Source organism: Lathyrus oleraceus, chromosome 7 (genome assembly GCF_024323335.1).
Source record: "Lathyrus oleraceus cultivar Zhongwan6 chromosome 7, CAAS_Psat_ZW6_1.0, whole genome shotgun sequence".
Taxonomy (NCBI): Eukaryota; Viridiplantae; Streptophyta; class Magnoliopsida; order Fabales; family Fabaceae; genus Lathyrus; species Lathyrus oleraceus.
Window position 1 is genome coordinate 115,546,696 of NC_066585.1, and position 26,607 is coordinate 115,573,302.

General features: G+C 33.9%; 2 protein-coding genes across 2 annotated transcripts; one reads left to right on the plus strand and one right to left on the minus strand.

Annotated features, from left to right (window-relative positions):
• Nucleotides 1–14,924: 14,924 nt before the first annotated feature.
• LOC127102323 (uncharacterized mitochondrial protein AtMg00810-like) lies at nt 14,925–15,419 on the minus strand. The gene has a single exon (XM_051039703.1). The coding sequence runs from the start codon at nt 15,417–15,419 to the stop codon at nt 14,925–14,927; it is 495 nt and encodes a 164-aa protein (XP_050895660.1).
• A 2,579-nt stretch (nt 15,420–17,998) lies between these two features.
• Nucleotides 17,999–20,263, plus strand: LOC127105065 (dynamin-related protein 4C-like). Its single transcript, XM_051042230.1, has one exon. The coding sequence runs from the start codon at nt 18,069–18,071 to the stop codon at nt 20,082–20,084; it is 2,016 nt and encodes a 671-aa protein (XP_050898187.1). The 5' UTR covers nt 17,999–18,068; the 3' UTR covers nt 20,085–20,263.
• The last annotated feature ends 6,344 nt before the right edge of the window (nt 20,264–26,607 follow it).

Here is a 26,607-nt window from a genome sequence, read left to right on the forward strand (position 1 = left end):
TAGTTGAGAGAATAATTATGAAGTGGGAGAAGACTGAGCAACCCAGTTGCTATTTTTCTGGTCACGAATTTCATGGAAAACGCCATGAGCACTAAATGGTGAACGTGGCTAATGGAGGGGTCATGACGAACACCACGAGCTTCAGACTTCAATTTTCTTGCTTTTTCATCAAGGTGGGTGGCGTCCCATGGGTTCCATGTCATGGCGCACGCCATGAAGGTCGCCACTAATGCATTTTCTACACTTCTTCTCCATTTTTGGCCATTTTCGATACATTTTCTCTTGTGTCGACTTCTATCTGTAAGGTACCTGAAATGGACATAATATGCCAACACAACACAATAAAAGGGAATAAAAAGGACTAAAATGACATGCTTGTCGAGTCAGAAACGTGATATGTTTCATGGTTATCAATAGACCAATGTCACGACATCTTGTCCCATATTGTACTTCTTCATCATCTGGTTTATCCATTGTGTTTTAGTAAGACTTCTCCTTAGAAGGAATCCTATAATATTTGTAACGGACACCATAACACCTTGTTTCTCATCATGAACAATGAGAATAAAATCTTTATTTCCATCATTGATGCCTTTATGAGTTTGAGACTTGGTTTTTACTATGTCAGACAAGATGTCTGACACATCCTTATCAACACCTTGATCCCTCATAATGGTTTCCTGGGTTTTATCAAACCAGGTATTTTGACTTAGAGAAGGAATACTTATAGTTATAATCATGAGATGGACTTCCAAACCACTCGCAGCCAAATCAATCTTATCCAAATGAGGTATATTATGAAGAACACCGTCTGGAGGATACAAATTACACTTTGATTGACTAGAAGCAACACCAATCACCTTAACCAGTTTTTGGTTAGTCAAAATTCATAAGCTTTGAAAAGAGTTAATCCACCATTTATAATTTTATTTAGACTCTTATTCTTCTGAACCATAATTTGTTATTCAATGATAGGAGGAACTTCATCCTGACCATCAACCTTCCCTTTAATGACAGCTCCTTGCATGAGTCTCATAAAATCCATAAGAAATAATGCCATATTGACTTGCTTCCTAGCTTAAAAAATGTCATTAAGATGACTTTCTCCAGTTTGATATTAGACATAACTTGGATAACTTTATTTGAAACAAAGTTCCTTATTTTAAGAGCAGTGATGATCTTATGAGGAAAATCCTTTATTTCACAGATTCCCGATATCAAATGCTTCATGTAGAAACCAAGTGAAGTTACAATCATTGGATGAATTGCATTTTCATTCCCCACTTTTTGCATTATGGTCACACCATAATTTCTTTGTGACCCGACCACACTGTCTACCAATTACTTTACTCTGATAATATATGAGAGTCTTCTTGAACTGTTTATCTTAAGGTTAGACTTTATTCGTTGAACACAGTTCCACACCACACCTTCAGATCTTGAGACTATCCCCCATATAATCACTTTTATATAATTTCTCCTAAATTCAGTTGTCAGATCCTCTTTGTCGATTGTTGTCTCAATGAAGCATGAATTTGCAATTACATTTTTGAAACTTGTGTTAACTCCATTATTTAGGTTTCTTATTATATTTTAAACAAGGTGATATGTCAGGGTTTTGGATGAAGTTCCCCCATTAGATGAATGGTTTTCAACATTATTTTTTCCATAAGAAATGTAAGACTCCTTGGGTAGGACATTTGGTGGGACATCAGATACTTTCTGATCCTTTTCTTTAACTTTTCTCTCTTATTTAGATATGATGATTTTTGTATTACCAACCTTGGATGACAAACATGTTCAAGACAAATTTTTGGGTTGAGGTATCCACATGTAGCATTTGTCCTTAGATCTTGAGCCTTTCATTAACACTTCTCCATTCTTGCAGGTGACAACATATTCAGCCTTGTCGAATTCCACGTTCAGACCATGATTACATAGTTGATTGATGCTAATCAAGTTTGTATTCAGACCTTTTACCAGAAGAACATCCTTAAGACAAGTAATGCCAGTACTAGCCATTTCTACTAAGCCTTTTATTCTTCCTTTTGTCCCATCACTGAAAGTGACATGACTATATAAGTAAGCTTCAAGATCTTCAAGAAATGTCTTTTCTCTAGTCATGTGCTTGGAACATCCACTACCAAAGTATCCATTTTCCCTTAAGGAACCTCTTAGAGATGAGAAATCTATGAAGAAATTTACATCTACTTTGGATTTCTATTCCTTCTTTGCTTGAGCCTTCTTGCCATCGTTCCTATTCAGTTTCAGTTGACTGTAAGACCGAGGATAACCACATAGTCTATAGTAAAACGGTCTTATTTGACCAAAATTTCCACAATGATGACATCTCCTATATGATCTCTTGTTACCTTCGATATAAGGGTACATGGGTTGAGCATAATGTTGAGGCATGTGGTCCACCTTCTGAAACTCAGCCTTTTTCCTTAAAGGAAGTTTTATCTTTTTTGTTCATGGAACTGTAGTCAAAACCTACAAGATTCAGGTTTCCTTCAAAGACATCATCCAACATATCTGAATTGTTGTTCATCATCGGTACAAATTCTGACATACTTTCAAGTTTAACATTCAGCAAAGAGATTTCATCTTCCAATCTATGATGGTTGAGACAAGGTTATATTTTTCTTTATGAAGCATGTTGATGATGTCTTTCTGTTTTTGCATTGTTAAGCAAGCTTCCTCCCATTTGGTGTACAAGTTCCCAAGTGTTATAGCCAGTTCCTTTTCTGTCATGTCTTCATCACTAGAGTCATCTTCAGACTCGTACTTTCTAATGAAAGCCATAACCTTGTTGGCAGTTTCTTCTTCACACTCATCATCAGACTCAGACCAAGAAATGGTTAATCCCTTTTTCTGTTTCTTTAAAAACATAAGACATTAAGCTTTGATGTGACCAAAGGCTTCACATTTAAAACATTTTGGTCTTTTTTCTTAAGAATAGTCTTCCTATTTGTTCTTGTGCCAGGGACATATGTCAAACCCTTTGCCTTACATATTTGTTCTTCAATATCTATCCAGTCTTCTTAAGGAATTGTTCAACTTTCTTCCAATATAAGCCATATCATTTTATAGACTTTTTTTCAATATTCCTTTCGACATGATTTTCACTCTCTTGAGACTTAGATACAAATGACACACCTTTGTTTTTATCTTTTGATCTTCCATTTATAGATACTTCAAAGGTTTGAAGAGAGCCAATGAGTTCATCAACCTTCAATGTGCTAAAATCTTGGACTTCTTCAATGATTGTTACCTTCATGTTAAATGTTTTAGGCAAAAAATTGAGAATTTTTTTGATCAGCTTCTCTTCTGACATCTTCTCTCCCAAGGAAAATGAATTATCAACAATGTCTCTAAGTCTGATGTCGAAATTAGAGATAGATTCATCTTCATCCATTCTTAGATTCTAAAACTTTGTCGTGAGGAGCTGAAACCTTTTCATCTTAATCTTGGATGTGCCTTCATGGGAAGCTTTGAAAATCTCTCAAGCATCTTTGGCTTCAATACATGTGTTGATCAATCTAAACATGTTCATGTAAACATCATTGAGAGACTCTTTATCCTTAATGTTTTCCATTTGAACATAAAATACCTTTATGGAGCTCGCTCAAACAGAATAGGATGTCCGCTTAATTCCAATTGAAATTTTGTTCCTCATGGGACACATGTTGAGACAACTTGTCCAACTTTGAAGACCAGTTTAACAGTAATAAGCAATGCAAAAAGCTAAAAAATAACACAAGAGATTGATAACTCAGTTCAGTGAAATCACACTTATGTCTGGGGGGGCACTCTATCCAAGAAAGGAAAATCACTACTTCAAACTAGAATAATTAGTCTTATAAGAACCTTCCAACCCTATGAAGTTTTATATCTCTCCCTAATCCTAGTGATTTTATATTTAGGTCTACTCCTAAATATGAGAACTCACTCACTTTATTTTATCACTAAACCATAGTGATCAACGTCAATAACAAGTTTAACTATTGTTGAATTTACAACTAAACTAAGACAAACCAACTATGTTAAGTTACTGAAACACAGTGGTGTGCAACAATATATTCAACACTAAACCAGTTATGGCATTAGCGTGGAATACAAGTAACATAAACTTAAACCTTAGCACAAAGAGCATAGTTCTTGCATACCAAAACTCTTGACAAAACATGAGAATTGAGTCTCCTTATATAATAATGTGTTATGGGAATTTTCTCCTTGGATCTCTTATTTAAATCCATCTAGAATAATAGAGAATCTTGTTGAAATTGATTGCTTCATAAAACTCTCCAAAAGATATAATTATTACATTCAAATTTAAATTTAAATCTCTATTTAAATTTAATTTCATATTTTACAATTGTCAAATAAATAAATTATATATTGCTAATTCACCTGTCTCATAAAAATTGTCTTATTTGAACAACGCACGGTTCTTAAGAAAATGATTAGTTGTGTTAGTTTTGATGATAAAACTAATATCATTTACTAGAACACCCCTATTAATTTTAGTTAAAATAGTGGTTGAATAAAATCAAAGTTAATAAATAGGGTATGATAGTGGAAAAATAATAATAAATATTGCATTGATATTGTAAAAGAACAATTATTTTTAAACAGAAAAAATGAGACACTTTTTATGAGACGGTGGAGTAACAAATTTGCAACGATCTAATTGAAAGTCAACCATAAAACTTGCACCAAACAACATCCCTTATTACCTATTAAAGTTTTTTTTTAAATAACCACTTTTTTCAATTAAAATTCTAAAATAACCTATTTTTCAAAATATTTACGAAAATAACCACCTTTCGTGAAGCATGCGTCAGTTGAACTGACACATATATTTTCCCATTGAACAGAGGCGCCAATGGCTTGGACACATGCATGCAATGAAGTCAATTGCATTGACGCATGCATACAACACATCATGTGTATGCACTAATGCATGTGGCGCATGCTCTATGTAAAAAAAAATTATAGAAATTTTATATCTTATACTTATAAATAATTAAATTAAATAGGTAAATGAAAAATAATTTTTAATATTATAATATAAAGTTAAAATACATAACAATTGACAAGAAAAGCAATGACCCGCTCGATTGAAACGCCCCCTTGTTCCACATCCAGGTGCGTTAGTCTGCCTTCGAGGTCTCCCACGATTTCTCTGAGGTGTTTGGGGTCTTTGAGTGCTGACATGATGCAATGGTGGCTGGTGTGAAGGTCTGATGGAAAGTCTAGTAGTATTTGATAGATTTGTCATCATTTCTCCCCAATAGTTGGGGGTGTCGCCAACGGTGCTTCCGAAATTGAGTTTGGTGCCCATGTTGTTGTAGTTGTGTCGTTGTAGTTGGGTGGTTTGTGGACGGTATGGTGGCCTAAATTGGGACATTGAATCATTTTGGAAACAAAGTAATGGTTCATGTGGTGTACTAAAGTCAAACAGTGGTTGGGTATTATGGCAATGGGATGTTTGGGTGTTCATAAGTCGGGGCCAACGATGACATGAGGTTTAATCATATGAATCATTTGGGATATGGACAAATGTGATGTTTGCGTATGATTGTTGGTGGTTTGGGTTTGATTCCTGGTTTTGAGTTTGGATGTGTGTCATGAATTGGTTGTAAGGTTAGGTGGTTGGTGGTTTGGTGTATATGGTAGGGTGATGGTGTGAGGTTGGTTGTTGGGTTTGGGTGAGTTGACATTGTTGTTGGGCGGGGATTTGTTGTTGGGCATTTGATGACGAAGCTCGTTGGCGTGGATCAATCAAATAACTTGGCTCAGACAGAAACTGTGGCGTTGTAATTGACCTAAACCATGCCATATAATGTTGAGTTGGTCTAGCACCATGTATGACTGGTTCATTTAAGATGTGTTGTCGTTGATTCTTCAATGACGACACATCTCTTTTGCGAAGTCTTTCCAATCAGAATAATCTCATTGGCCATCGACTCTTTGTTGATGCCAATCTCCAAAACACATAGGAGGTTTTGGAATTTGTTGTTGCATGTCGAACATCAGTTTTACATGGTTACTCTGGTGCATCTCCACAGTAATGAATCAGATGATTGGTGTTTTTGTTGTCCAAACTACAACATCAGCATGGTTAACCTGATAATCAAGACCCAAATACGACCTCCAGATAAACTGTATAACAATTCGACATGATTAGAGGATATGTAATTGGATAATTTTTTAAAATCAAAAGTAGAGTTGGTTAGTAGTAATACATCATCTGGTCTAATTTGGTCTAAAAGATTGTGATAGACTACTACAACGTGTTTAGGATACCTGTTGTAGTTCATCCCCTTAACTGACCACCTAGATCGAAAAGATTAAAAATATATTAGTTACAGTTAGTTGTAGTATAAATTTTAATAAATTAGAAGATTTAATATAAACTTACTTTGTTGTATAGGGGAATGTGAATGACTTCTCGTTGACCGGGGCGAGTAACGACAACCTTAACCAACGTCATGCTTGTAGCAAATAGGCGCAATAATAAAATGTATAAGTATTTTTTTGGCATTTTTATACAACGAACAATATAGACATGACAAAACAGCTGAACCCCAACTATATGTGCCTACTTTATTTATGTTTCGTAACAACGACAAATACATAATATTTACCGTATTACCAATATTTTCAGGAAATAAGAAATTATCAAATAGAATCATAATATAACATTGAGTTTTAATTATCTTTTCATACTCAGTAGATTCTTCGTTTAATGTTATACTTGAATAATCTTGTTTAAGATATTTTAAATTAATACCTTGACCCCTAGGTCGATCCAAAGTCGGTCCCGTAGTTGTGTCTTCACACAAAGGGGCATCCAACAATTCCTCGCATATAGAGTTATCTTGGTTAACTATATCATTTACGGTCTTACCATCGATTTGTAGACCTAACAACATGTAGACGACCTCAAGTGTGACGGTACACTCATCGAAAGAAAGGTGAAACATGTGGATCTCTGGTCTCTATCTTTCTAACAAAGCAAGAATAAATTTGTAGTCAACTGAGTATGAGATTATGTTGTGTAGACTACCAAAACTGCATCCTCGAATATCAAAGGATTGTGTGGTACATATTCATGTACACGACATCGAAATCTCTTTGGGTCCCAATAAAAGATAATTAAGAAATAAGTAAGACGTATTCATGTACACATAAACAACATAACTATGCGATTACAACCATCAAAACAATTTTGTGAGAATTATACATCATCCTGTGAACGTTTATGTCAGTTTTAATATCCACTCAGAAACGAACTTTTCCATTTTAGTTGAACATCGTATCAAGTCATTGAATTCTTCTGATCCTTTCACCATCTGCAATGTCTCCATCTAACACACGATTCAACGTCCTGTTAAGATATTCGAACGTATCTACATTCCAAAGTCGGATCTTCATCGGAGGTTGTACTGCTGAAAAGATTAAATCGATATTTATCTTGTGAATATAAGGACACAAATGTGAATATGCAGACATTTTAAAGAAAATTGAAGGATATTGAAGGAAAATGGAAGTAGAGGATAAGAAGTTGTGTGAAAAATTATGGGAGGGAGATGTTGTATTTATAATAGATGAGTGGTGGAGCAGTAGCCACATGCATTGGCGCACACATAATTATGCATGCGCCATTGCATGTGGCGCCTTCAAATGGCCTACACATGCATGCACCATTGCATGTGGCGCCTTCAAATGGCCTACACATGCATGCGCCATGGCATGTGGCGCCAATAAACATAACTTTTCAATGGATGCGCCCAGGCCATTGACGCCTATGTTCAATGAAAAATAGATGCGTCAGTCCAACTGTCGCATACTTCATGAAAGATGATTATTCCGATAAATATATATTTTTTAAATTATTTTAGAATTTTAATTTAAAAAAGTTGTTATTTTAAAAAAAAATCCTATTAGATGCTATATATATATATATATATATATAATATATATATATATTATATATATATATTTCCTCTATTTCAAAATATAAAAGAAAAAAAATACATTTTTCTTATTCAAAATATATGAGAAAAAATCAATTTTTATCTTTTTTTAATGTAAATATAAATACAAATTAAATTTAATTATTTTTCTCTCTCATCTATACTCAATATATATATATATATATATATATATATATATATATATATATATATATTATATATATATATATATTATATATATATATATATATATATATATATATATATATATATATATATATATATATATATTGTTTTATCCTAAAATATATGCAATATACAATCATTATCTTTTGTGTGTTTGTGAGACACTTAATTTATTAGAAGTTAAAATTTTGTTGCAAAACTACAACACATGCGAGTGGCGGAGTTAGTCAGTGGAGTATCCTTAGGTTGCATCTGAGAGATGAAGGGGGTTTGAAGCCTAATGTTATTCATTTGTGGCTTGGTTTCTTGACACATTGCCTTTTCAGATGTTGGTATGGTGTTGGCACATCAGTTATATCAGTACTAACTCTCTCTGAACAAAAAGATTCTTCAGCGACGTATTGGTTCAGATGTTGATATAGTGTGTTCTCATGAGTCATATCAGTACTAACTCTCTCTAAACGAAAAGAATAAAATATTTAATGGATAGGTGCTTGTCACGTCTCTCATGATCAACTTTCAAAACTAGGTTTTTAAAGGTGAATTCATTAAGGTATATTCCAGCCAGGTTAGTTCGATTAGTTTCAGTATTGATTTTGTCATTTGGTTCACTGCAACCTTGTAAATCTTACTGTAGTAGACATTTTGCCATTTCTTATGCAGTGCATATGTGTCTTTTTTAATGTTATTGATTTTTTTTCTTAAAAAATTAATTTATAAATACAAATATTTTGAATGTCACCTTTTGTTTCTTTACTTGTGAAACAATTTAAATTAATTATAGAGAAAATAGGGGCACAAACAAATTTAAAACAATTTTAATTAGTTGAGAAAATAGGAGGATCAACGAACTTAGTTTTAACCCATAAAGTTATGCTTATGCATGGAAGACTCTAACAATATCAAATAATTATATCATTCACTATTTTGCTAAATAATGAGATACTCCCTCCGTTTTTTTATAAGTGTTATTATTTTGAAAAAAAATGATTTTTTAATTGTCACTTATTTACAAAATTTATGATAATATTAATTATTTTTTATTAAAATTACTTTTAGATAATTATTATAGAGAGAGAAAATAAAATGAATGTAATAAATAATTAAGATTATTTTTATAGGTAAAAGAAGAATTATTGTTTGAAAAATAACAATATTGATTAGTTTTTTTGGTATGTATAAAAAGGAAAAATAAATAACACTTACAAAAGAAACAAAAGAAATAATGTATATTGAGTTAAGATTCTATTCATTTTTTTTCCGAAGAAATGGAGAGTTCTAGATTATTGTTTTTTAAATAATTATTTTCAAATTAAATATTAAAATAATCATATTTTCAAACTATTTACCAAATTAATTATTTTTTAAACAAAAAAATTATTCTCTTCGTTCAACAATGAGTGATCTAATTGATCATTTCACAAAGATTTTAAAAAGAGAATAAATGGAAGAGAGAAAATAATATTTTTACTAAAATGCCCTTGTCAAGTATTGAGAATGATGAAAATGATATTAATTAGAGGGTAGAATTGGAAAATGTGTATTGAAATTGAAATAGGATATTCATTTTGGGACACTCTTTTATTCTAAATGGGTCACTCATTATGAGACAGAGAGAGTACACAACAAGAGCAGTCGTCACTGTCTGTGGCGCATGCATTGCTTATTTGCCCTAAGGCGTCATTGTCTATGACGCATGCATGCAAAAGATTAATATTACATATGTTGCTCCTCCTGGCGCCACTGCCTATTACTTTTTACCAATATTGCATGCATGCGCCACTCCTCCTAGCGCATGTTCAATAGCCTTTTGCACGCATGCGTCATTCTTCCTAGAACCTCCCCTTAGTACATGTACAACATATTTTTAAATAATTATAAAAAACATGTGTCATTAGCAGTGACGTTTGCTCTTATTGCATTATGTGCATGCATGCGTCAGTAAAATTGACGCCTTAGTGCAAAAAAAAAATGCATGTATCACGGACAGTGACACCTCCTCTTGTCGTGTAATTTTTTTTGTTTGAAAAGTGATTAGTTTGGTAAATAGTTTGAAATGTGGTTATTTTAGTATTTAATTTGAAAATAGTGGTTATTTTTAAAAAATCAGAGTTTTATTACTAAAGTTTTTGAAATATAAATGCATTTGTTTTTGGAATTGGTGATATTTATTTGTATAATTTTACTTTTATATAATTAAAACATTATCATGTCTATCCATTTTTTGATCCATCTATTTGACACCACATCTAAGGGGTGATGGTTGATGATGTCAGAGCATCAATGCTCTCATGGTAGTTACCTCAAGTTCAACTTAACTCTTTATAGGTTTCTAACATGAGTCCCTCAATTAAGTCCTTGTCTTCGGTTATTTCATATTCTTCTCCTCTGCATATTCATCAGGTTAATGACCATATCATGTTAACTATGGTTAAAACTGGTCATTCCAAGCTTAAGGTTCTACTTGCTCATGTTTAACATACATTCGTTAAACAAGCTCTCTCTAATCTACATTAGCTATAAGCTATGCAACTTTAGTATGAAGCTCTTTTAGCTAATCATACATGTACACGGACCACTCTCCCACCTCATAGAAAACTAGTGGGTTGCAAGTGGATCTTCAAGGTAAAAGAGAATCCATATGAGACTGTGAATAACTACAAAGTCTGCTTGGTTGCAAAGGGTTATCATCAATAATTTGGCTTTGACTTCAATGAGACTTTATCCCCAAATTTCAGACCAGTTACCATTTGTGTCATTCTCACTTTAGCTTTCACTCACAAATGGGAGCTTCAATAAATTGACATTTGTAAGTTAGGAATGAGCCTAAAAGGTGGGGTGAATTAGGACTTTGAGAAAATTTATTCTGATTTGATGGAAAATGGTTCTTTTCTTTTCTGGATTGATTAGGCGAGGAAAGTAGTAAAATGCAGAAGGTAAAGAACACCAGGAATTATACTGGTTCCACTCACAAACCGAGAGTACTCCAGTCCCCTTACAATATGTAAGAGATTTTATTATAGTTAGATCTTCCTAAACAAGCCTCTAACAAAGTTATCAAGAACAATCCTCTTGAAACTTATTTCACAAGAAAATAAAATAATCCCTCCTTTTCTTGAAACTTATCTCCAACAATCCTGGATGATAAGTAGCCACACCTAATACCAAACAATCCTTGATACTTAGGATTTTACAGAGTAATTGGAATAAGTATAAATATATTTAAGTGGACAAGATTTAATAAAATGATTAAAATCTTCTTCTCTTTCATAATATGAAGGTTCAATACAAAATGCTCTCTAAGTGCTCAAGGATACTTTTGAAGAGTATGATATGAAAATGTATTTCAAAAGTATCTTTGTGTGAAAATTCAGATGAAGAAATATGCAGAGAGATTTTATAATTTGATTGAAAGAGGTGAATGTGTAATGAAAATTTAAAGAGTATTTATAGTGAGAAAGCATCCTTTCAAAACAACACGGCAATGGTTAAAAGAATCTGAAAAATGTTAATGAAAATATGTGAACCTTGCCATGAAAGGATATTATGAAATGGTGTAAAGAGTGAAGGAATGAAATTCAAAATTTTCAAAAATTTCCCAGGATCAATCGACTGATCATAAGCCAAAAAATGAAAAATATAACTAAGACCAATCAATTGCTTCAAGGCATCAATCGATTGGCTCAGCAATTGAAGCGAAAAATTTTAAAACAGAAACTTTGATCAATCAGTTGACCTACAACATCAATCGATTGGAGCAGAAAAAATATGAAAATTTTCTAAGTTAAAATACCTTTTAAAAAATGCAATCTTTCTAAAATTCATTCAAAACAACAATCATGACATGAGAAAGGTTTTTTAAAGAAGACATCATGCATGATAAAAACTTTGAGCACTAAGAGTTTATATGTCAAGAATTTCATATACCTTAACTTGACCCATGAAAGTCTTGAACAAAATTTGATAAGATACTTCTTTTTCCTTCTTTTGATATGGAGAGCTTGAAATATGTTCTTCATCAAAATCACGTTGGAAGCTTGTCTTCACATTCTCCCCATTTTTGATGATGACAACCAATCTTTATGTTTGAACTCAAAACCCCCTATCTCTTGAAAGTAAGGCTTTGAAAACTCCCCATATCTATAATATGACTTGCTTTGAGATTTCCTGCATTAAGTTAGACAACAACACATGCACACAAACAAGCATACAATCTTCTCCCCCTTTGGTATTATCAAAAAGAAGGGAAAAGAACATAATAACAACTAGGAGGTTATGAAAATAAAACATACATCCAGAACATATAAGTTTAAATATTACACCAAATTACACACATAAGTCAGAACCATAAGAAAAGTGCTAAGAACCATAGAAATATAGAAAGACAAGGAAAAACACAACAAAAGAGCGCGAGAGATCCAATCACAAATTATTCCCATCAACATTGGAACCACCTCCTTGATATCTACCTTGGAAAAGTTCCTATTGATCCATTCTTGATGATAAATGTCCAATTTCTGTCATGACATCTGTTTGGAACCCTTGAAGATAGTCCATAATCATTTGGTTTGAAGGTTGAACAATTGGAGCTTCTGAAGGTGGATGGGTGAGAGGAGGATTGATCACTTCATCGTTATGAGCCTCAGGCTGGTTTTCCACTTCATCATTGTCCAAATATTTGATTTCATGAGTACGTTGGTTGAAGATAACTCCCATTTTCCAATTTATCCTATTGATGCTACTGCAGTAAGATGGCTTGATCATAGAGAAGCAGAGTTCATTTTCCATGTTGACATTGAAATGATGAAAGATCTTGGTTAAAAGATGAGCATACGGTAATCCACCAGCATGTTCATTATGGGATAACATGTGACAAAGAATGGTATTCCCCCAGTCTACACGAAAGTTGTTTTTGATAGCATAAAGAAGCATCATTTCAGAATCGTTATGGTGCAGTGATTAGAGTATCTTGGCACAATAACATACACCAAAAAATAATGCAACATTATGTCATCAATTGTAAACTTAGTCGGAGACCAATAAACACGCTCTGGAAGATCTCCTCCTGAACTCTTCTTTCTTTTATTATAGAAGTGATGCTCAGATAATCTACTTATACCATAATAAAATGCATGCTTACTGTAGACTTCCCAAGGAGCTTGGTTCCAACAAACCTATGTCCTTCAGAGGGAATACCAAGAATAAAGCTCAAATCGGTGTCAGTCATGGAAATTGGTACTCCTTTTACCACAGAGGTAAGTTTGCCTTTTTTTGACACCGTGCTAGAGTAGAAAACTTTGACAAGTTCAGGATGAAAGTCATCAGGATCACAATGAGATCGCTTAAGCCCAATTTCTCAAATACAGTAGGAAAACTGAAAACATCATCAAGAAAAGATACAAAAGATCCATATTTGGGTTTCATAATCTTCTTTTGAAAAAAAAATCATACCTTTCTTGTTGGCTATTAGTAGTGAAGAGTCTTGAGAGATCTAAGGGACCCCTGGAGCTTGATGCCTTGCCTTTCCCCTTTGCCTTGAGTTGAGAATCCATAGTTATTCTAAGAGAACACAAGTGAAGCAATGGAGGAAAGGGAGAATGCTGAAAAATTCGATTGATACAATGCTGAATTTTTGAGTGAAGCAAAGAAGGGTTTTATTACCAAGGTGTAGTAAAGAGGAGTTATGATGGGTCAATGTGATTGGACCTTTGAGTAAAAAGAATTAATTTAAAAGGAATAAAGTGTGATAAAGACTTAGTAAAAGAATCACATGGCTAGGGAAGAGAAAACGTGTGATAGTTACCAAAGAAAAAGGAGAAAAACTAGAGAGAAATAGTAGTATAATAAGACAAAAGATAGTAAAAGACATATAAGTGGAGTGTATCAGTAGATATGTAGAGTGTGTGACATAAACCATGTGCATGCCAAGGAAAAAGTTAAATAATTCAAGGACAAGTAGATTGACACATAGGGACCAATCGATTGGCATGGCTAAAAAAAGGAAAAAATGATGGACCTATAGATTGAGGCAAAGGAGCCAATCGATTGACATGAAGCTACGACCAAAAAAATAGAGAATTTTTTTGGGCCAATCGATTGAAGGAGTGAAGCAATCGATTGCAAGAAGTTATTGTAAAAAATTTGAGAACCAAAATAGGGACCAATCGATTGAGGCTTGTAAAGCAATCGATTGACATAACCATTTTGATAAAAACTTAATATTTACACATCAAATAAAAACATTTAATAAAGAAAACATTTTCTAGAAACAAAGTCAAACATTTATTTATTAATAATCAATAATAAATTTAGGTGAAGAAGAGTGCATGTACCTTGTTAATTTTTGTGAGAGAAATGTTTATGAACCAATCAAGGATCTTGATTCGATTAGATGCCATTTTCTCTTAGAATACCAAGATCCCTTCTGATTTTATAAAATACATCTCTTGTCAATGGTTTAGTGAAGATATCTGCTAGTTGATTTTGGCTATCAATGAAGGATATTTCAACGTCGCCTTTGAGAACGTGATCCTTTAGGAAGTAATGACGTATATCGATATGCTTAGTTCTTGAGTGCATTATCGGATTCTTTGAAATATTTATTGCACTTGTGTTGTCGCATTTGAGAGAGATGCTTCCTAGGTTTATACCATCGTCGTGAAGTTGTTGCTTTAACCAAAGAATTTGAGCACAACAGCTACCAACAGCGATATATTCAGCTTCAGCGGTGCTAAGAGCCACACTTGCTTGCTTTTAACATGACCAAGAAACTAGAGCATTTCCAAAAATGTGACATGTTCCACTCGTGCTTTTTCTGTCTGTTTTGCATCCCGCATAATCTGCATCAGAGAAACCAACAAGACTACATATACTATCTTTGGGGTACCATAAGCCGACATTGGATGTTCCTTTGAGATACTTCATTATTCTATTTACAGCAATGAGATGAGATTCCTTTGGAGATGCTTGAAATCGAGCACATAAACAAACACTAAACATAATATCAGGTCGACTAGTCGTTAGATATAACAAGGAACCGATCATACCTCGATACTTAGTGATATCAATTGGAGTTTCGGATTCGTCTTGATCAAGATATATCCCCGATCCCATTGGAGTGGCTATATCTTTGCAAGCATCCATGTCAAATCCTTTGAGAAGTTCTTTGAAATATTTAGACTGATTGATGAGTATCCCTTCCTTTGTTTGTTTGATGTGCAACCCAAGGAAGTAGTTCAACTTACCCATCATGGACATTTCAAATTCTCCTTGCATGATTATTGAGAATTCTTCACATAAGGATTCATTTGTGGATCCAAATATGATGTCATCTACATAAATTTTCACTAAGATATTATGATGGTTAATTCTTTTGATAAACAAAGTAGTATCCATTTTACCTTTTTCGAAACCATGTTCGCAAAGAAAGTTACTTAACCTATCATACCAAGCCCTTCGTGCCTGCTTCGATCCGTACAAGGTCTTTTTGAGTTTGTACACATGATTGGGATGTTTGAAGTCTTCAAATCATAGAGGTTGACTTACATAAACTTCTTCAAGTATGTATCCATTTAGCAATGCGCTTTTAACGTCCATTTGGTACAACTGAAAATTCAAAGAACAAACATATGCCAACAATAATCTAATTGCCTCTAGTCTAGCAATCGGGGCAAAAGTTTCTTCAAAATCTATACCTTCTTCTTGAATATAGCCTTGGGCTACCAATCTTGCCTTGTTCCTTACAATGATACCATTTTCATCTAGCTTATTTTTAAAAATTCACCTAGCACACCAATAACATGCTTACCTTTTGGTCTAAGAACTAGATCTCATACTTGATTTCTTTCAAATTGATTAAGTTCTTCTTGCATGGCTAGAATCCATTGATCATCATCTAAGGCATTTGTGACTTTGGAAGGTTCTATTTGAGAAACAAACGCCATGTTAAGACAAACATATTTAAGATTTATGGAATTTTATACGAAGGTATATGAATATGACGATGAAGATGAGGAAGGATAGGAAGAAAGAAGATGAATAAATCTTTTTAAATAATTAGTAGTTGTTCATGTTAAGATTTTATAAACTTTCAATATCAACCGTTGGTGAGTGAAATAACTCAAACGAGTGGTGAGTGAGATAGTTTAACCAAGATATTTTAGTCGAGTTAAATGGATCTAAAATACATATTTAAGGTTCAATTTTTAATGTCTAACATTTATTTATATATTTATGTATTATGCAAATAAATTGTTCACAATTAAAAAAAAAAAAACTAATACACCTTAAATATTTAAAGTTAAAAATTTGACTATTTGAAAGTTGATTTAAGGGACTCCTCCATATGTTCCAAATTAGAAAGACTTTTTTGAATTGTAAACAAGATGTTCCAAATTAGAAAGACTTTTTTGAATTGTAAACAAGATGTTGATATTCATCTATCACCAATTTAAAAGAAAAATCAATAATTTGATACATCTTAAATTTTAAAGTTAAATATTTGACAACCTTATGGCAACGGTTTTGATTCATAATATTAAAGTCACCAACGTCGATTTGACATGAGATAAATTAAATATGAATTTTAAATCAATTTTTTTTTTATTTTGAACACAAACGTTGATTTTTTTTTAAATATTATTTCAAAATTTAATCATATATTACGTTAGCGTTGTTTCCGTTACATGAAAAATTGACATTAAAAAATTTATATTTAATTCATTTCAAATAAAAAAACCAATTTTTGTGTGAGAGTTCCTTATAAAGTTATAAATTTTCATGCAAAAAATGATGAAAAAAATGAATTTTAGATCATATATTTAAATTAGGTAGGAATTAGTTATAAATTTTGAATTTATTTATGATATTCATCTATCCGTCGCCATAATTTTAATTAATATAAAAAATAAAAATGGAAGAAATTGCCACGTGATATCTACGTCGATATTTTTGTCATATTGACATTGTCATATATATATATATATATATATATATATATATATATATATATATATATATATATATATATATATATATATATTCATCCAAAAAAAATTCTGTGACATGCCATATGAGTTTTTGTTAATGATCGTTAAGAGAAGAGATCAAAAGTGTGAAAAAAATATCATGAGAAATATTTTTTGAATTTTTTTAGAGGAATTAATTATGAAATGACCATATCTAAAAGGAAGAGAAATATATTGAACTCTAAACAATTTATCATTCACATTAAAATGAGAGGAACAATTTCAAATTATATTTTAATGTCATTTTAAACTTTTTAAATTCAATTTAAATGAAATATTTCTATAAATTTATATTATTTTAATAATTTTTTATATAATAACAATAAATTTTGATCTAATAATTTTAAATATTTTTTTTTCCTAATTAAAATGCTTCTTCCAAGGATTAGAGGGTTAAGCCACATATTTAATATTTTTTTAGTTGTATGATTAAAAAGTTGAGACTTGCGCAAACATGTCTTGAAACAGTCGTGGGCAAGGGCATTGTTATTTCTACACTAAATGTCACATCTAATATTTGCATATTTTACATTATATGATAAGCAATGTTTTTTATTTTTTTATTGATTAATATTATGTATTTTATTGGTTAATGAAATAGTAAATTTAATAAAGGAAATATAAGTAAAATATTTTGTTAATAATGATTAATTCAATAATAAAATTGATTAATGAAATTTTTTATATTTGTGTTATAAAAATAATTTTAAAAATACCAAACGATCCTTTCATTTCACTATCCGTTTAAGTTTCTCTCCTCTCTATAAATATGCATTTAACCTTAACTTCCATTCATCATAAGCTCTCATTCACCAACAGTTATTGTATTTTCTCTCTGCATAACCTCACTATCACCTTACTTTTCCTAGCAATGGCACATGGAAAGAAGAGTTCCTCCACAAAGGCTACAAAACATGGTGAATCATCAGTTGCATTGGTCCATGTTGATCAACCTCGACCACTATCTGTTGCACCCATTGTATCTTCTTATAATGAAAAGATACGTCCAGTTCTTGATGCCCTTGAAAATCTAAGGCGTCTCAACATTGCCAAAGAGGGAATACAGTTACCAACCATTGTTGTTGTTGGTGACCAATCTTCTGGAAAGTCAAGCGTTCTGGAATCTCTTGCTGGTATCAGCTTGCCCCGTGGTCAAGGAATCTGCACAAGGGTGCCATTGGTTATGCGTCTTCAGAATCATTCACTTCAACAGCCAGAGCTTGTACTGGAGTATAATGGCAAGAAAGTTTCAACTGATGAAGCAAATGTCTCTGATGCTATCAACACAGCTACTGAAGAGCTTGCTGGTACCGCCAAAGGAATTTCAAACAACCCCTTGACATTGATTGTGAAGAAGAACGGTGTGCCTGATTTAACAATGGTTGATCTTCCGGGAATTACTCGTGTGCCTGTTCATGGTCAGCCGGATAATATCTACGACCAGATCAAGGATATCATCATGGAGTATATAACTCCTGAAGAAAGCATTATCTTAAATGTTCTTTCTGCTACTGTTGATTTTACTACATGTGAGTCCATTAGGATGTCGCAAACAGTTGATAAAACTGGTTTGAGGACACTTGCTGTTGTCACAAAAGCTGACAGGTCTCCTGAAGGTTTGTTGGAGAAGGTGACAGCGGACGATGTGAACATTGGTCTTGGTTATGTTTGTGTAAGGAATAGAATCGGCGACGAATCTTATGAAGAAGCTAGAAATGAAGAGCAGAATCTTTTTGAGTCTCATTCGCTCCTTTCCAAAATAGACAAGTCTATCGTTGGAATTCCTGTTCTGGCACAGAAACTTGTTCATGTCCAAGCTATGATAATTTCGAAAACTTTGCCTGAAATTATTAAGAACATCAATAAGAAGCTTAATAATAAAGTAAAGGAGTTGGAAAATTTGCCTGCCAATCTGTCTTCTTTGGCGGATGCTATGTCTGCTTTTATGCAAATTGTTGCTCTTTCTAGAGACTCTCTTAGAAAGATTCTTCTGATAGGAGATTTTCAAGACTATTCTGAAGATAAACAAATGCATTGTACTGCTAGGTTAGTTGAAATGCTTACTTCCTATGAAAAGGAACTTCAAAACTGTCCTGAAAGTGATTCAACAAAGGATTTTCTAATGGAAGAAATAAAAGTTCTTGAGGAAGCCAAGCTTATAGGTCTTCCAAATTTCATGCCAAGAGTTGCATTTCTTACTTTACTTCAGAGAAAAGTAAATGGGGTTTCTTATATGCCAATACGTTTTGTCGATAGCGTGTGGTGTTATTTGGAAACTGTTGTTATTTCTGTTTTGAGTCGTCATTCTGCAAATTATTACCAGTTGCAGGTCTCGACTCGTCGAGCTGCGGAGCGTCTTATTGCTAAGAAGAAGAAGATCTCCATTCAACATGTGTTGCAAGCTGTTGAGATGGAGAAGCACACGGACTACACTTGTAATCCAGAGTACTTGCAGGAGTATAACAAGTTGATGTTGCATCAACAAGTATTTGTGAAAGAAGTTTTGAATGCTAATAGAATATCAAGTACTGTGAAGCTTGAAGGGTTCGGTGACATTGAAGTTAATCATTTGAAGAACTGTCAGAATGTTTTGTCTGAGGCTTTTGACTTGAAGGCGAGATTAATTGCTTATTGGAAGATTGTGCTGAGGAGGCTCATTGATGTTATTGCTTTGCATTTGATGCTTAGCATCAATGAACTTGTGGATGTTGATTTACATAAGGAGATATGTAATGAAGTTGGTGGCAGTATTGAGAGTCTACTTGAAGAGTCTCCTTCTATTTCTATGAAGAGAGAAAAGCTAAGCAGGAGTGTGAGAGTTCTGAGGGCAAGCAAAGACACTGTGGCTAAAATTATGGATAGGATTGGAGTCTATGGTGATCACTAGTAGCATTGTTCAGTGTTTCTTAATTATTGGAGTCTTAATTTTGTTGTTAATTGTCTGTTTTGTTCTATCATGCATGAGCATGTGGCCTTTGTCATGTCTTTTTGTTTATCAGTTGGAACTTTTATTAGTATCCTGGTCTTATGTTTAAACAACTGATAACTTTTGGTATGTGTAAACAACTTGTCAGAATGAATTTAAGTCCTTGATTTGTCTCCTTAATACATATAGTGCTTAATAAGAAATGATATTGCGGAGAAGTCTTATTCAGCTACAACCTCAAAATGAGAAGTGATATTATAACATCCAATAAAAATAGGTATTCTCATGATAAATTATTTAAAAAGGACCGATAAAGTATTTAAAATTTTCAGTTACATTGTAAGGTTGTAATTACCCAAAGATTGATAAAGTATTTAAAAATTTGTTGTTTGATGGAGCAAAAATAAAACTAATATGAACGAAGGAACCATGAATCTATTTCTAATTTATTAATACATACTTCCAATCTATTGTGTTGATATCTCATTTATATTTTATGACATTCTCTATATTGTATTACTACTCTTATAATTCTCATGTGAGTTGAACTGGTAAATTCCAATAAAAGAGCAGTCATTCTCTCACTCATTTTCTTGGAGATAATTTGTAAACAGTCCCTCAAACACGAGAGTTTGAAAAGAGCGAAATGATTTAACTTAATCACCTTCTCTCATTTGGACGAATCTTTTAAAATGACGTGGGTAAGTCTCTTAGACATCTTGAGAAGACTCCCTCAAACATCCTTGAGACGAGTCCTTCAAGCACACACTTGAGGCAAGTTCCTCAGACATACTAGGAACAGATCCCTCGGGCATGGCCAGGGGTAGACCTCCCGGTGTCAATGATGTGAATCCTCAATCGTTAAATATAATCAATGATAATTTAATTCCAGAAAGCTAAACTAGCCTTTCTAGTGTTATATTTGTAAATAATCTGACTAGGGTGAGGAGTATAGACCGCCTCCAGATGAGACGACGATCATACGTTGACCTCAAAGAGGTAACACCCCGCCCCCTAAGCTTACGTATCGCCCATTCATGGGAAACGTGGGATAAGACGTTTCTGGGGCAGAGAGAAGTCAGGGTTAATAATTAACTCGTGTCCTCCTTGAAAATAAGGATTCAACGGTCCACCTTTGACTAGGTGAGCGGTGACCCTTCCAAGGAGCCTTAGATCCAAAACCGATAGAAATACCTCTCCACTAACAAGAGAAGGATGACATATCTTAACTCATACAAATCACACCTTACATACGTTTATACCTAAATACACCACTCACATACAGAGCATTTAACCTCATGTGAGCAAATCCTTTTAACCACCACAAAATACCACCATACATAGCTTCTCGCCACCATGGACAAGTCCTAATTGTAACACCCCCCAAACTACTACTATTTAAATACAGCATACAATTACATAATCAGAGTAAATTAAAGCATGCATACACGAGGGCATCACATTTACTTCTGCCAGAAATAACACATGCCATGGTCACATACAAGTAACACGGATTATAAATCAAAACCAAATAACCAACATGCAAACTCACACAGCAGAATAACATCTCTCTTCATAAATGGTAAATAGTGATGATTCGCATAAATCATCTACCATAAAATATCGTTTTGAGCTCTAAGGCCACTCAACATCAAAACCAACATATCCAAATAACAAGATAAAATAGAGCACAACAATATCTCTCAACATCAAAACCAATACAAGTAATCCCATAAACCCAAGTGTTACATGACAAGAGCACTATAAACTATCTAGTCAAAACACAATAAGAACTAGCCTTCGAATCTAATCCTTGTGCGAAGCACCACTATCTCTGGTACCTGAGCGATGTCGCGATAGAACATCATTCCAACATAAGTGTGAGAATTCAAATCATTATAGAAAAACATAATAATATGAAATGTATAACAAACATACATATATTATTAGAATTCGTCACGCTTCATACAAACATGCATCATATCATCTTATTAAAGAATCACATGTTTACCATCATACGACATGGCTCAACAATCCACAAGTATTCATTTATAAATACTAAATGATGTACAGAAGTCATATTTCACAACATATCGATTTCATGTACATATTATCATCCATCATCATTTACAAATCATCATCAAATATGTATACAACTTTCACATGATTCCATAATGTATACAAGTCACAATTTCATCACATATATCACAAATATGCACACATATCACATCAACAACACATCAACAATTCATATCAAATGGATCACCTAAAATCCACGTATATGCACATCTACCAAAATCATATCCACACAATCATATCACATAATCACACAAACAACAATTCACACTGACACGTGCGATTCAATATGTGACTCAATGCGATATGCATGTGGATCCCATCCGTTATCATTTCCGGCTTGCCTAGCGTCTCTCAAATAGACTAGATAACCACCTCTAAAGCTCGATTTAGCCTTAAGCTTTCAAACCCCATTCGGCGTTAGGTTTGGGACAAGCAAATAATCTACGCAAGATTATCCAACATTGCCTCTTTCATAAACTCATGCTAGTGTAAGTGTGCAACAACAACAAGACTCATGAAATTAAGACGATCACAACCCCTTAATCATACATAAGCATATCACATCCAACATTTGCACAACATACACCTAACATGATTTCAATCCCAAACAATACATCAAATAGCATTCATCATCTCATCAGAACACATTAACATAAATCAAACAAGTCAATTCATGTTATTCATCAAATTCACCAATTCACATTATCACATACATAATTTTAAGTATTATGTTTTTTTAGAAAATCCATCTAAAACCATCCAATACATGTCAAATAATAGAAAACATGTCATTCACATTCACCACACATACAACATACATCCATATTAGAATTCTTTTGATAAAATATTAATATACTGTTATCAAAATGAATATCACGTTATAGATAATATTCTTAGCTTCGTAACGGTCCAAACGACACCTCAAACAGAGTTACGGTTCAAAAGTTATTGAATTCACAAGTATTTCAAAATACTGTCAAAAACCAGAAAATTTGCTGTTTCGAAAATGCTATCAAAACCCAGAAAATTTGCTGTTGCAAAAATGCTGTCAAAAACCAGAAAAACTGATGTTGCGAAAATGCTATTGTCCAGCACGAATTTTCATCATAAAACCACATTAATCCATCATTTTTCATGAAATAAATAGTTATACAACTTATATATATATATATATATATTATATATAATATAATATATATATATATATATATATATAATATATATATATATAATATATATTATATATTATATATATATATATATATATATATATATATATATATATATATATATATATATTATATATATATATATCATATAACAACTATTAGGATCATAGAAACAAGATTCTAAACTCAATCAAAGGCAAATAACTATCCCAAGCACCTCCCTATTCTAAAACACAAGCTCTCAAAAACTACAACTCAATACTAACAACGTCAAAGTGTTCAATGGCTCGTTAAGAGGATTGTCAGGCGAACAGGTACAAGTTAGGGGTCATGTGATCTTGGAGACTACATCTGGCGAGGACACAAATGCTAAGGTGATTAATGTCAACTACTTTATTGTGAACACCTTGTTGCCATATAATATCATCCTACGGTGACCTGCCATCAACGCACTAGGAGCGGTCGTTTCCACCCTATACCTAGTCCTAAAGTACCTCTTGCCTAGAGGGAGAGTCAGTAAAATCAGAGGAGACCAACAGATCCCTCAAGAATGTTACCAAAATAGCATGGCGACGGAGAGGGAAGAGCACGCCCTGGTTGGCGCTCTCCTTTCTGAAGTTCCAAATACTGACCTCGATTATTGGGATCCTTGATTGGGCTCAGAAGCTAAAAGACTCGCGACCACTGAGTACTTAAAGGAAGTCCAAATAGGTCTTTTCTCCCATCAGGTCACAAAGATAGGCACTTCATTTTATGAGGAGTAAGAATATGATCTAGTGAACCAACTCATTAGTAATGTCAATTTATTCGCTTGGGCTCCCTATGATATGTCTAGGATGGACACCAAAGTGGTGACACCCTTCCCCTAAGCCACTGGAATATAGGAATCATAAAATTGGCAAGGAGAAGAGGGTTGCCATTAATAAAGAGGTGGGGAAACTATCCAACGTTGGACTCATCACAAAAATAAAATACCCTACCGGACTAGCCAACATGGTCCTAGTACGAAAATCTAACAACAAATGGCGCATGTATGTAGAGTTTACTAATATGAAAGTCGCTTGTCCTAAGGATTCGTACCCACTATTGGACATCGATCGCCCTCTCGGTGGATCCTCAAGTTACATCACGTTAAGCTTCACGGATGCATACTCTGGGTATAAACAGGATCGGTTGGACCCCCTGGACGGCCCCAAAACATCCTTTATGTCAAATCATGGAAACTACTACTACAATGGCATGCCCTTCGGCCTTAATAACATTGGCTCCGCCTACCAACAACTTATGGATGTTGTCTTCGTCCATCAAGTAGGACGAAACATAGAGGTCTACATTGACGACATGATAGTGAAGACTATGAAAGGGTGCAACCATGAGAAGATTTAGAGGATGTCCCACAGTTAGTCAAGAAATACGATATGCGCTTAAATCCCGCCAAGTGTTATTTTGGAGTTCAGGTTGGAAAGTTCCTAGGTTTCATTATGATTAGAAGAGTCATTGAGGCTAACCTGAATAAATGCCAACGGGTCATTACCATGAGAAGCCTCACCAACGTCAAGGAGGGGAAACAACTTACATGTCGCCTTGCGCCCTACCCCGCTTCCTCTCATGCACGGGTGATAAGGCCTTCCTTTTCTTTGTTTCCTTGAAGAAGAAATAGATATTCAAATGGGATGCATAGTGAAAATAGGCTTTATCCAAGGTAAAGGCCTTCCTTGCATCGCCCCGCATTCTCACTCTCCCAAGGGAAGAGTCGTCACTACTCCTCTATCTCTCAATCATAGATTAGTCGATAAGCTCAGTCCTTATCCAAGAGGCAGACAAGACAAAGAGGCTCATGTATTTTATAAGTAATTTATTCATAGGTGCCAAAGCACGTTACCAAAATATTGAGAAATTAGCACTAGCCGTTGTCGTCACATTGAGGAAGCTAAAACCTTACTTCCAGAGTCACAATATCTTTGTGAAAATCAACTACCTTGTTCGTCAAATCTTGAAGAAGCCATATTTAACATGAAGGATGGTATCTTAGGAAAAGGAACTCTCAGAATATAACATCCAATATGTCCTGAACGGAAGCATTATATCACAAGCTCTAACAAATTTCGTGGCAACATTCAGCTCACCTGTAAAAGAGGAGATGCCAGCAAAATGGACATTATCCGTAGATGGTGCCTAAAATGTGAAAGGAAGTGGAATTGTGATAGTCTTAGAAGGGCTTGTCGACAAACTCATTAAGAAAGCATTGAAGTTCGAGTTCACCGCCAACATCAATCAGGCGGAGTACAATGCCCTTATTTCCTGCATGATTCTTGCCTTGGAGATGGGAGCCTCTAGACTCAAGACCAAAAGCGACTCCCAATTGGTATCCAATCAAGTCTCCGGGAAATATCGAGCAAAAGAACCCCATCTGATAAAATACATGCAAAAGGTATAAAGTATATCCTCTCGTTTTACTTCTTTCAAAATACAACACATCCCTGCGAATAGAACTTCAGGGCAGACCTTATGTCAAAGCTTGCCACATCAAAAACAACAGGGTTTAACATAACAGATATCCAACAGACTCTCGCCTCCCCCAACATCGAGTTAGATGAGGTATACTCCCTGGAAGTTGTCCCTGAGTCTACCTAGATGTCGTCCATATTGCGTTATCTAGAGTCGGGAGAACTTCTACTAGACGAGGGAAAGGTAAGGAAGATTTGAAAACAGGCTGTCAAGTACACCCTTCTCTATGGAAAAGCATGTGGTGCAAGCTGTTGAGATGGAGAAGCACACAGACTTCACTTGTAATCCGGAGTACTTGCTGCAGTATAACAAGTTGATGTTGCATCAAGGAGCATTTGTGAGACAAGTTTTAAAAGTTATTCAAACATCAAGTACTGTGAATCTTGAAGGGGTTGGTGACATTGAAGTTAATCATCTGAGAAACTATAATACCAATGTTTTGAGTCAGGCCTTTAACTTGAAAGCAAGATTTATTGCCTATTGGAAGATTGTACTGAGGTGGCCCATTGATTTATTGCTTTGCATTTGATGCTTAGCATCAATGAACGTGTGAATGTTGATTTGCAGAAGGAGATATGTAATGAAGTTGGTGGCAGTATTGAGAGCCTACTTGAGGAGTCTCCTTCTATTACTATGAAGAGTGAAAAACTTAGCAGGAGTGTGAAAGTTCTGAGAGAAAGCAAGAAGACTGTGGCTAAAATTATGGACAGGATTGGAGTCTATGGTGA

Excerpts from the sequence above, each read along its gene's own strand:
- LOC127102323 (XM_051039703.1), bottom strand. The coding sequence starts at position 15,419 with ATGGGTAAGTTGAACTACTTCCTTGGGTTGCACATCAAACAAACAAAG.
- LOC127105065 (XM_051042230.1), top strand. The coding sequence starts at position 18,069 with ATGGCACATGGAAAGAAGAGTTCCTCCACAAAGGCTACAAAACATGGT.